General features: G+C 50.2%; 1 protein-coding gene across 1 annotated transcript; it reads right to left on the bottom strand.

The window, feature by feature from the left end:
* Positions 1–8,267: 8,267 nt before the first annotated feature.
* On the bottom strand, positions 8,268–10,433 carry LOC308288692 (semaphorin-4E-like; the record flags this gene model as incomplete). The annotated part of the gene is made up of 1 exon (XM_080730162.1): positions 8,268–10,433. The coding sequence occupies one exon, from the start codon at positions 10,431–10,433 to the stop codon at positions 8,268–8,270; it is 2,166 nt and encodes a 721-aa protein (XP_080586288.1).
* Between the last annotated feature and the right edge of the window lie 2,159 nt (positions 10,434–12,592).

Raw genomic sequence — 12,592 nt, 5'->3', positions numbered from 1 at the left:
AAGGGCGTAGAACATAGGGTTTGTTTTTGTGTTTGACGCGAGGCAAGACAGGCAAACCATGCACACGAACAGTACAGTGCACAGCGCCATGGCGCAGCACTCAGTCACCAAAAGCTCCAGTTTCACCGTCACCGCCTCTTCCGACTGGCTCTTGATGAAAGCGTTGATCGAGGTGAAGAACACGACCATGAGCAGCAGCAGGATGGTGACGGCGACCGTCATCACGATCAGGCAGGTCGATTTGCCGGTGGTCCATTTGCTCATGCTCACCTTCTTGTGCATGGAGAACTTGAGGACGATGACTTTCACGCCGTAGTACAGGCACAGTCCGAGCGCCAGGGCGCCGAACAACGAGAGCAGTACGCCCAGGGCCAAAAACAGCCTTTTCCTGACGGCCACGTCCGTCACGGCGTAGTTTATGCACGTCTCAAACGCCCTTGGGTAGATCACAAAGCCCATCACAAAGCCAAAAAACATGGTGAAAGTGAACAGGCTGGTGGTGAAAATGGTCACACTCATGAACATGGTCACCAGTTTGTTGTAGGCGGGCATGTCGAAGGTCTTCATTTTGGACGCCAGGAAGTATTCGATAGAGTCCATGTTTCCCGTCGACTCCCTTTTGGCCTTGTTGTTTTGACCGCCAGTTCCCACCATCTTGAAAACCTGGTTCTTACGGGCACGGCGCAGAGCGGTCTCCTCAAAGCGCGGCGGGCTTGTTTTAAATAATCCTATATTTACAATGGGTTTCCGTCACACGTTGCCGAATCGCAATGTTTTTAACGCAGCGCTACGTGGCCGAGGCCGTCCCCAACACGAGGATCAGGCACTTGGGAGACGGGACGATCGAGGCTGTGTGCGACGACGCGGACACTGGCACCGCGTACAAGTACAGGGTGAGCGGTATCACGGCTCAGGTAAAAAAGTACATGCTGTACGGTAGGAAGAGCGGCGTCAACACCAGGTTTTACACCAAGAAGATCATGCGCGCCCTCAACAGGCCGGTCGGTCCCACGATCCCGAAAACGGACCTCTGCGGCCTAAACAAGAGAGACTCTACCTTTACCCGCTTCCACAAGTTCCTAAAGACCGGGCCCTCCGACTCGGAGATAACCGAGTTTGTCGTGTCTGTGGGTTTCAACGAAAAGCACACGCCGTTTGTGTTAAAGTTCTGTAAATCCGTGAAAAGCGTCAAGAACGCGACGTCCAGGAAACGCGTGTGGGACAGCATGAAAGTGCCCCAGGTCTTGGGGACGAGCGTCGACGCCGAACTCAAGGCACTTTTCAACGGCAAGCGTTTGGACGACGTGAGCGACATAGCCAAAAACGTGATCAGGACCCTCAAGGCTCTGAACGTCGTACGCATGGGCGGAGGGACGCCGGTGGCAAACACCTTTCACACACGGCACACCAAGTGCGGCACGTGCAGGCGCATAGGCGAAGACCAGGGCTTTTTCACCGAAGTGGACTTCTGGGGCTACGACGAACGGTTCAACCAAGTGTGCGTCTTTGAGTTCAAGCTGTTGACCACGGACATGTTGACCGAAGACACGTACAGGCGGTACAACTTTCAGCTGTGGCTCACCAGCGTCATGTTCAACATGACCTACCCCCAGCTGGCCCACCGCACGAAAGCCTACATAATAGTGTACCAAGTTGCCGACAGCTCGCTGCACATATTTCCGTGCGCCAAGCCCCAGATCCACGAGGCGACAAAACGCTTCTTCCCGTTTCTCAGGTGCCTGTGCGCTCCCATGTTGCGCGATGTCCTTGGGAAGCACTTGGGAAACCCCGGCGTGCCCCTGTTTCAAAAAAGGGCCCCCTCGAAATTCGCGGAAGAGTGCCTGGCGAGAAGATACTACGATTGTTTTAAGTCGGAACCCATCGTCATACAATGAACGAAACTGCTGTGTTGTGATGCTTGTACATTGTAAATAATAAAGACCTATTTTTGATATATTACCGATGTTCATTGGTGCATGTTCCTGTTCTGTGTTCAGTCTAAAAGTTATGTTGTTCACCATGTATATAGCAATAGTTCATTTCACAAAAGCATTGAGGGCAGCCACCAACAGAGTTGCCAATGAAACAGACAGACAACTGTACCGATGTGAACTTGTTCTGTGCACCGATGACCAATTTTATTCTATATTCTATGTTTTGTTCTGTGTTTCAGGGCAATTGGTTTTTGACGGTCATGGTTGTAGCGGTAGTACAATCACGGAGAACCACGAGACGTTTATTGAGAGAGGAAAACCACACAAGAAACAATAGTCGATGGATGCAATACATTGGGTTTTAATGACACAAGTTAGAAGCGTTACATTCATAGATTATAACATGTGTTAGCATAAGGGGTTTTCAGTCGTATTGGGTTTTTAATCTAAAACAATGCTGGTACACGGCTCACATCGGCGCATACGCTCTTGTCAAACGAACGGGCTCACAAACAGTTCTTGTAATCTTCATAACACAGAAGATGGTAGGCTTTGCCGTTCACTCTGACGGCGTTTTTCAGTTGCCATCCTTCCTCCTCGTCTTCCCAGTTTGCGTGTTGGCTGATCTCCCATATCGGTGTATGCGGCAGTAGACAGCAGAGAGCGGGAATCTGCATGTTGCTGTACGTAGTCAGGATCCTGAGAAAGGATGTCGATCAACGTAGCCTCGTGCCTTTTCAGTTGCTGCGTGGCATCTTCTGGCTCTTGAGCCGGGAGGTTGTACCATGGCATTGTCATCAGATGAGGAAGCATGTTCGTCAGTTTTGCTTCTTTTAGCAGAGCCAGGAATGAGTTGCACGTTCTTTCCCCTTTGCCGATGATAGTGTCCACAAGTTTACAGGTTGCCAGCTCAAGGTTAGACTGGGCAAAGCATTTCAAGTTGAGGTACTCCCTTTTTTGGATCAGAGTTTCCTGCAATACACATTCTAGGACAAAGCCAATTTCGGTCATTAGAATGTCCATAAGGCCTGTCTTGTTCCGTGTAATGGTATTTCTCGCAAGACTGTGTCCAAATGGATGCTTTCCCTCGCACGAAAAAGAATAGCAATAGCTGCCGTCCTTGCACACGTGGCTCATCTTTTTAAGTTATTCAATCAGGTCACAAATAATGTGAAACAGTGTAAACCTTGTATGGTCAGGCTGTATGTTAACAGTTGTAACTATATACCAAGAGTTTGCTCCAATTTATTCATTTCTCAAAGCCAAAGGAGGAGGGTCAAAAAAAAGTGCCGGAAATTCATACAATGCACTCAAAAGTCTTCTATGATTACTCTATGACCAATCATGGATTGTACTGTATGACAGCTAACTTGCCCTTTGAAGCAAATGCTAGCGTGCAGTGCAACTTTGCCCATAACACCCCCTTCACAGTGAGGGCAATAAAGAAGACCTCCACGGCCTGGGCAAATCAACAGCCTCTCAATCTCAAATTCCCCTATGGAACTACAATCTTCGAGCCAATCCAACGTGTATTGAGTGCAGTCCGGTATAGTGATCCTACACTGTGCGAATCCCACGCTTTCTGCAATGTTCTGTAAATATGACCATATCTCATCAGTGTTGTTCGAGCCTGCCATTTCTTGTTTTCGAATGGTTTTTAGACACCCTTAGTGTTTTCTGCTGAACTGGACTTTGTAAACCAAGAAATACTATCCTTATATCCTTTGTTTTGTTTGTGTCCTTTTTATTTTTTATTTTTCTTTGGCTGCTCCTGCGTTGTGGGACATGCTGCCTAATTTCCGATGGTGTCTCTCAAAGCAGCGATGACCCCTTCCATCCCCGTTATTTCAAACATGGTGTCTGGGAAGTCTTCGTTGCGGCATTTGGGACAGGTCGGAGTGTTTCTCGTCCACCGGTCCACGCAGTCCCGACAGCCAATGAGACTGCGACAGCACGCCGCCACGACCGGGTTCCTCATCACATCTTGGCATATGACGCACAGGAACGTGGACCTGACGTTGGACACCTGGTCATGGGACAGGGCGGCGACAGTGGCGGCCTGGTCAGCGCGGGCATCCTGGGCGACCTGCTGCACGTCTTGATACACTGCGGGCGGCTTTCGGGCTGCCGCTGGCACTATCTGCTCTGTGCAGACACAGGAGCGCAAAGCACCAGCGAGCTGGCCGGATGTATGGAGAACCGGGATGACTGGAAGCGACGATGGAAGGCTCGTCTGAGGACGACCTAGAGAGCGTATGCTAAATTCGTCCAACGTATCAAGTGGATTAAGAGGAAACCTCGTCGCTAGATTGTTCATGTGCATCTTCTTCAGGATGTGCACCATGAGCCGATTTACGTTTTCGGAATAGGCCTCAGCGATGCGGTCGACGACGTCGATCCGCCTAGCTCTTTGTGCGGGCTGGTGGAGGTCCACCAGCTGCTTCAGATGCCACTTGAACGTCTCAAACTCATCCCTGCCCATATCCTCCAGGGTGGCCAAGATGCGCTCCTTGGCTCGCAAGATGCGGCCATGGCTCGCCATGGTTCAATGGTTGATTGATCGGTTGATTCCGTCCTAAAGTTGTAGTTGTTGGTTTCTCTTGCTGACATTCGCACTCATTTAAGATTCTCTCAAATAAGAAGATGAGAAACAAGTAGTTCTTATGTTTCATCCTGTTCAGAAGGAAGGTCATTCAGTGGGCTGAGTCTTGTGGGAGTGCTGTGTGTATATATAAATACAGCAAAAAAACGAGAGTAGATCCAGCCAAGGACCCTTATCAGACCTTGAACCAAGAATCATGATTGGATTCAGAGCGAGGACGGCCGCCAGCTGCATGGCTGTGGTGTATCTGATGCTTGTGGAAAGCTTGGTCGAAGGTGGACCAATAGCATCATCTGAAACGGTGACGGAAGCAACAAAAACAACGCCGGTTCCGGGAGGATCCACTCACGTCTTCGGCGCATACGAGAATGGCTCCGGAATGCCGGACGGCGGGCCGGACCTCAACTCCACGGAGGGTTCCGAACAAAACCCCTCGGTTTATGTCGACGTCGCAAGCACAGTGAGTCCTCGAGTTCAGAACCACACAACGGTCATCGACAAAAGCGTCAACGCTTCGGACGAACTGGCGGTCGAAGGCTCCTCGGTTTATCTCGTCACCAGCACAGCCGCTACGGCCAGGCCCGGAAAGCCAGACCAATCCGCAACGGCTCCATCTCCGACGTTGAGACGGCCCGCGGCCGGCATAACCCAGGCTCCGTCCACGGACCGGGGCGAAGCGAGCGAGGAGACGGCGACGACCTGGGGTCGGGTCGCTGACAACCGGACAGAGACCGAGGGCCGTGCCGCCGAGGAGGAGACCGTGCCGCCGACGGAAAGGGCCGCAGAGAACCACGAGACAACGGAGCAGGCCGCCGAGGCCGCAGGGGAGGAGACCGTGCCGCCGACGGAAAGGGCCGCAGAGAACCACGAGACAACGGAGCAGGCCGCCGAGGCCGCAGGGGAGGAGACCGTGACCGCGACGGAAAGGGACGCAGAGAACCACGAGACAACGGAGCAGGCCGCCGAGGCCGCAGGAGAGGAGACCGTGACCGTGACGGAAAGGGCCGCAGAGACCGTGACGAAAGCGGACCAGGTCGCAGAGACCGTGACTGAAACGGAGCCGGAAGCTATAACTGTGACAGAGACCGAGACCGTGACAGAGTCGGATTCAGACTCCGGAACTGTGGCCAAGACCACCACCACCACCACCACTACCACGATCACTGCAACTATCACCAACATCATCACCACTAAGCCCAAGACTAACCCAGCAGCAGATGCACATAACTGGAACGTTTGGGTTAAGGTGATGATATCCTTGGTCGTATTTGCGCTGATAGTCATTGCCATACATGTGACCCGCAATCACAGTCGTTGCGCCAAAACGGACAACAGAATACAGGTACTAGCGCCAGAGCCATTGAACAGGAACATCGACGTCAGAGTGAGCACGCATGTTTGACACGTTATGTGTGCTACAGGCAGAAGTCATAAAGGGGAACATCTTGCGGCCTGACTTACAGCGCATCTCTCTTTGTTTTAAATGAAACACGTATCATTTTCTCAACACATGTAATAAACTGACCGTTTGACCTTATTTGTTTTGTGCGGCTCAAGGGTGTTCTTACTCATTTACTTAGTTTTAAGGAGAAAAAAGCAACCGAAACAGTGGTTTTAAATTGTTGAAAATGCTTTCTTTATTTGAGTGATGTTCAAAAAGTATTGGGTTTTAATGACACAAGTTAGAAGCGTTACATTCATAGATTATAACATGTGTTAGTATAAGGGGTTTTCAGTCGTATTGGGTTTTAATAACACAAATGCCGAAAAAGTCACATTCATTAATAAACTACTCATACCAAATGAGTTAGTCGTTTTCCCTTCTAAGTGTCTATATACATCTCAGCCAAATCCTCCATGATCTTAGTTGGGAGTTCCGAGTGCTCTAGACCGTGTTGAACAACTGCTAGCTTGCATAAAGTATACAGCCTAGAATTTAAGTCTAAGACGAACACGGCACCGCATCTCGCGGCTTCATCTGTGGCAAAGCAACGATCTCCCACCACGTGAAAGCTCATCGACCGTACCCCATAACAAACATTAGATGATGGGCCCTTTATTCCCTTTGGGGAAATTGGGGAAACCTTTTGCCAGGAGAAGGTGTTTGGATTGAATTTCCACATATCCTCATGGACTTCTGTAGACCCAGTATCCAGTACAATGTTCGTACCACCAAATATGTACAGCTCTCCCTTGTAGGCAAAGGCTGAATGATACCAGCGGTCTTTCGGAAGAGGCTGTGCAGAAGACCGACCGCTCCAGCAGTTGGTAAGCGTGTCAAACACTCTCATTTCATTGTTCCCAAGGGTCTCCTTGTTATTGCGGTAAGGGAAGTAATTGTTATTCCTTCCCCCGAATACAAACATCTTTGTCCCGATGATAGTGGCAGAGTGATGTTGTGTGGCACGCACTGTAGTGCCTCTGGTGTTAACTAAAGACCAGACCATTGTGTCAGTGTTCAACATGTGGACGTCAATGGTGGACTCGCGTCTGTCGTGGATGTATCCTCCGTGTACATACATGACCTTCCCCAAGACACAGGCGGAGTGGCCGGACCTCCTCTCCGGAACAGCCCCAGAAACCTGAGGTTTGGACCATCTGCCGGTTTCGACATCGTATGCATGAAGGACCTCACAAAACGTACCCCCCCAGAGGTATATAGTACTGTCTATCGACACAAGCGTGAAGCCCCATCCGACGGGGACACTTCCTTCTCCTCCTTCGGTTGTCTCTGGGAGCCTTTCCCACTTCAGAGTACCTGTGCGTAAGACATGCACAGCAATGGGGAACATTTTATATCCGTCCTCTTGGAAACAGTACAAGTCCTGACCCACAGCCACAGAAGCACATAAGTCTCTAAAATGGGGTTGTTTCCGCCGACTCGCTGTCCAGCACAACATGGTGCCGGAAACACAGTGGTTGTGATAATAAGCCCGTGTTGCAGGACGAGACTTGTTTTTATTCCCTCTGGGAGGAGCCCGTGTTGCAGGACGAGACTTGTTTTTATTCCCTCTGGGAGGAGGCAACGTTGAGGTTTCACGAGATGTGACTTGAAACTCACGACATGTGTTTTACACGATGCAAGATGTGACTTGAAACTCACGGCAGTGTTATGGTCAACAGTTTATGTATTATATGATTTATATGTAATTGGCAGATGATGATCGGTGATACGTATCAGGTGTGAGGGCCACGTAGTGACCCAAACTCTAGATCTAAACCTCTACTTGTTGTCTATAATTACTAAACTATACTATTATGTTGCCTTGTGCTTGAATATATTTAATGATAAAATAAAATCCTAATCCTGAAAATACAGAAAGGTCTGTGTAGTCATACAGATCATTGGAAGAACATAAGGAAACCTAAGGTATTCTCACAATTCTTGCATCACAAATGTTTCATATCATTTTCATACTTTTTATTTTCACTTTTTAGCATTGTCTTTGCTTTGTCTAAAACTAGAATTATGTTTTTGTCTTTTCTGCTTTTTATATTTTTTTGTTGTCCTCTTTTCTTTTGTTTGGTTGTATTATTTTTTTATATTCATTTTAGTTTTTTGTTGGTTTTTAATATTAATCAATTCAAATTGTATATTATGTATGCAGTGAGGAACTATTCTACCATCTTTCCCATGGAAAGAACAAAAATATTATTACTGATACTCTATACTGTTGTGCAAATCAAATACATCTAATCAAATAAATAAAATCCTTGTCATCTGCACAACTTCATACTACTACTTCAACCAAATCCACAGTGTGATTATTGGCAGTGCATGTGCTGCTGCCAGGAATGGGATTCAGGGGCCTATCGTCTTCAGTTCTCTGTACCTCCTGGGTTTTACTGGTGCCCCTGAAATGGCGCACCAGTAACAATAAAACAATAACCTGGGACAGAGGGAGAAGAAGAGCCACCAGACCCACTGCAGTTGCTGTTGTTGTTGTTAATCGATAAACCGCCATGGTTCTGTTGTAGTCTCTCTTGTTGACCTGTTCTGAGGAGACACAGTTGTACAAGCCAGCATCTGATCCTGAGGCGTCTCGAATGAGGAGGAATCCACCGTAGATGTAGTATTTGCTGCTGTCGGAGGGAAGTATTTGGTCTGACAATCGCCAGTGGACCTGTGCCAGGTTGGAGTCTGGCTGGCAGGGCAGCACAATGTTGTTCCCTGGAACCAGGACGACATCTTCAACCACCAGCTCTTCCTGCTCTGGACGAGGACATTGTGAAGTGTCTCCGCTCAGACTCTGAATGGCAGTGTCAGAGGAAGACGCCAAGCTGGAGACTAGGCGGCAGCGGTCTGAGGAGTCCCAGGCACAGTAGGGGTCTCTGGCCAGGACACAGTCCACACAGGACTCATAGCGACCGCAGTTACTGACTGGCATCTGAACAGCACCAAACTCTGATCCTGCGTACAGCTGGCCCTTGGCGGAAGAGAGACGCAGAGTCCTGATGGGATTGGGGTCCTCATACAGCTGAATCTCCTCAATGATGAACATCTCCCCAGCGTAGTTCACAGCCTTCTGAATGTAGCCGTTTTCAGTGCCAATGAACATGACAGGGTATCTCTCACCATCTAGTGCCAATACACTGTCCACTACAATCCGAGTCAACAAAGGCCCCTTTTTCACCACCAGGGGGCCCCCATTGAGTGGCCAAACAGTCTCGTCCATGAGGGGATGATCTCTGATGAACTCAAGGGTTTCGTCTGGGAGATCCCAAGAGGTTTTGATCCCCTTTTTTTGAGCAGCATCATTGATACAAGCTCCTGGTCTGGGATCAGGCACCTTACCCTTGTACGTCACCCACTTAAACCCACCATTCAAGACTTCGCGTGACATAAACTTCCCCTCATTGAAAACCTTTCCAATGGCAGACACACTGTATGCACACACTGCAGACATATCTGGTGGTGAGTCCGACTGAGGTGTAAAGACAGCATAGAAGATGCCCTCGTTCTGGTTTTTGTGTTCCAGCAGGAACGCATCCTGGACAATGGAAGGCAGGAGGCTGTGCTGAGGGATGGGGCAGTCCAGGCGTGCCTTCTGGAACGAAGTCCATTTCTTCTGCAGTGTCCGCGCACCTCCAATATCCCCCTTGCAGACACGAGCCACCCGTGACACTGTGAGTTTGCTGGAGAAGTCATATTCCTCTGCATTCTCTGTGAAGAACAAGTAGACCTTATCGTCGTCACCATCAGGACTGCCAACGCTTTCACGCACAAAGTCCATGTGGATGAAGTCAGGGTCACTGAGCCAAGCGCTGCTCGGCACAGTTTGAAGAGTTGAGCTTGAGCTGTCGAACCTTGTGAACCGGTGTTCATAAGCCAGGAAGTTGATTGCTGTGGCAGAATACTGATCGCTTCCAACCCTGAGGGAAGAGTGTCTTTGGAAAGGATCAAAGGGACACTTGCCCTTCCCATCCTCCAGCTTTCCCTCCAGACTCAACTGTCCATCAGAATACATCATGTGACTGCAGGTGGGTTTAAAAGCATTTGTTCCACAAACATACATTCTGGGGTCATTCTCCTTGTCATCGTCCAGTGTGTGCAGCGTCCGAATGTAGTTACGGCATTCCACCTCAGCATCTTTTCTCTTGAATGAACACTCCCTCTGTTCTGCTTCGGTAACTGGCCAATAAACTGCAGCTTTCTTATCAGCGATGTTGTCGATATCCAGGGCATAGATTGCTTCTCTGGACCCAAGAAGCAGCAGACCCAAATCCTCTCTCATAAGCATGGTGGTGTAGTTCCAGATCCCCTCCTCTCTGAACATCTTCAGCTCATTCTGGTAGGAGACAGTCTTTCGCGGAATGCAGAAGTCAGTGTTAGATGTGCTATAGGACGTGGGGAGTAGAAATCCCAATAGAATGAACAAAACGTACAGAGGAGCCATGGTCTCTATTATTCCCAAAATCGCTGTAAACACAAACGCCACCACTCCGAGACCCAGTCCAAAGCACACAAACGCGTCCCATCTGAGTATATAGTTGGAAGAGTAGTGCGACAGGCCGTCCGTGTGGGAAAGTCCCACGCGCGTGCGTGCGTGCGTGCGTGTGGGAAAGTCCCCTCTGCTCTGTGTGTGCGTGTGTGTGCGTGCGTGCGTGTGCGTGCGCGTGCGCGTGGGAAAGTCCCCTGTGTTCCGCTATGGGAGGCTGAGATCACAAAAAAAATCCCATACGCTTTGCACTTTGACGGACTCCCGGGCCCGCGAGTGCGTGCAGTGCAAAGCCTATGTGAGGCCGAGATCACGAGAAAGTTGTGATCTCAGCCCCGCATAGGCTTTGCGCTTTGCCGGACTCCCGGGCCCGCGAGTGCGTGTGCGTAAAGTGCAAAGCGTATGGGACCACTCACGTCTTCAGACCAAAACGGACAACAGCATACAGGTAGTAGCGCCAGAGCCATTGAACAGGAACGTCGACGTGAGAGTGAGCACGCATGTTTGACACGTTATGTGTGCTACAGGCAGAAGTCATAAAGGGGAACATCTTGCGGCCTGACTTACAGCGCCTCTCTCTTTGTTTTAAATGAAACACGTATCATTTTCTCAACACATGTAATAAACTGACCGTTTTGACCTTATTTGTTTTGTACGGCTCAAGGGTGTTCTTTCTCATTTACTTAGTTTTAAGGAGAAAAAAGCAACCGAAACAGTGGTTTTAAATTGTTGAAAATGCTTTCTTTATTTGAGGGATGTTCAAAAAGTATTGGGTTACATTCATAGATTATAACATGTCTTAATATAAGGGGTTTTCAGTCGTATTGGGTTTTAATAACACAAATGCCAAAAAAGTCACATTCATTAATAAATTATAACACAAGATACACAGTGCAATAAGCCACACACACCAGTCCGACTGGTTTCAGTACGGCAGGTCTTCGGCCCGGCTCGGCCCGGTGTCCTCCCCGAAGACTTTCTCGCCGCGCGTCACTTGGGTGAGAGTCACATTGTACCGAGCGCTCCTTTCGGGCACCAGGCCCGACGCGTAGCGGCGAACCTTTCTCCGGGCACAGAAGCAATAGGACACCGTGGCCGCGACGAAAGCGACGAGTCCGGGCAGAGCGGCGAACCTGGCCCAGCGCACGCTCTTTTCGACTTGGACTTTGTAGTCCTCGACCGAGGCGCCGAAATAGATCTGCCTCTGTTCGAAAAAGCCCAAGGGCTCCTCCAGCACCGCTCTGATCTCCTCCGCCGCCAGCTCAAAGTTCGTCGTTATGTTGTCCATCGCCTCTCCGACGAAACGCTTGTCCATCCCGACGGCGAGGTCCAGCATGAACCTCTGCAGCGTGCCGTTGTCGCTGAAAATCACGTCTTGCATGGGGGGACAGACCGTGTACTCTCCCGACTCGTACTCTTCGGTGTCGGTCAGCATTTCCTCCAGATCTTCCCTGTTGAAGTAGTCGCCCGAAGGTCCCATGATGCTTTCGGTCGCCACGTCGTGGTCCTGGTAGAAGAAGACGGGTCCCGGGCACGCGTACACGGCCTCGTCCACGGACCGCACGACCAGCGTGCCGTTGGCGAAAGAAAGATGGCAGCACTTGTAGTGGGCGATCATCATCTCGTCCCGGTACCAGTCCGTGCGCCTCATGACGTCGATCATGAGCTCGGTGGTGCCCTCCTCTATCCTTTCCAGCAGCCTCTTCTCGTGCTCCTTCCTGATCAGGCTGGAGCTCAGCACCGTGTCCGACGGCAGGGTTATCTGCGTGACGTTCAGGCTGGGCCCGGTGAGGTGGGCGCTGAACTCGTTGATGGCCACCACCATGGGGTCTCTGCTCATGTCCCGCAGCTCGCCCAGCTCCCGCTGCATCTTGTCGACGATCCGCATCTGCTTTGCGGATATGAAGTGGTCTGTGTCTTTTATCGTGTTGCCGGGCTCGTAAGAAGGCACGAGGACCAGGTTGCTGTCCAGCGGCCGCTTGTACACGATGGCCGTGTACCTTGTGTTCGTGTCCACGTGCGACCAGTAGACGCCCTGGTCCTGACAGAAGAAGTTGTAGGCGATCTCGGGCTCCGAGCCGTGAGCGTAGTACCAGTGCGAGGTGTAGCGGCTGCCG

This window comes from Nannobrachium achirus, assembly GCF_963921795.1.
Source record: "Nannobrachium achirus genome assembly, chromosome: 7".
In the NCBI taxonomy this organism is placed as follows: Eukaryota; Metazoa; Chordata; class Actinopteri; order Myctophiformes; family Myctophidae; genus Nannobrachium; species Nannobrachium achirus.
Note: the sequence above shows the minus strand (reverse complement) of the source record. Positions and strands in the feature narration are given on the sequence as shown.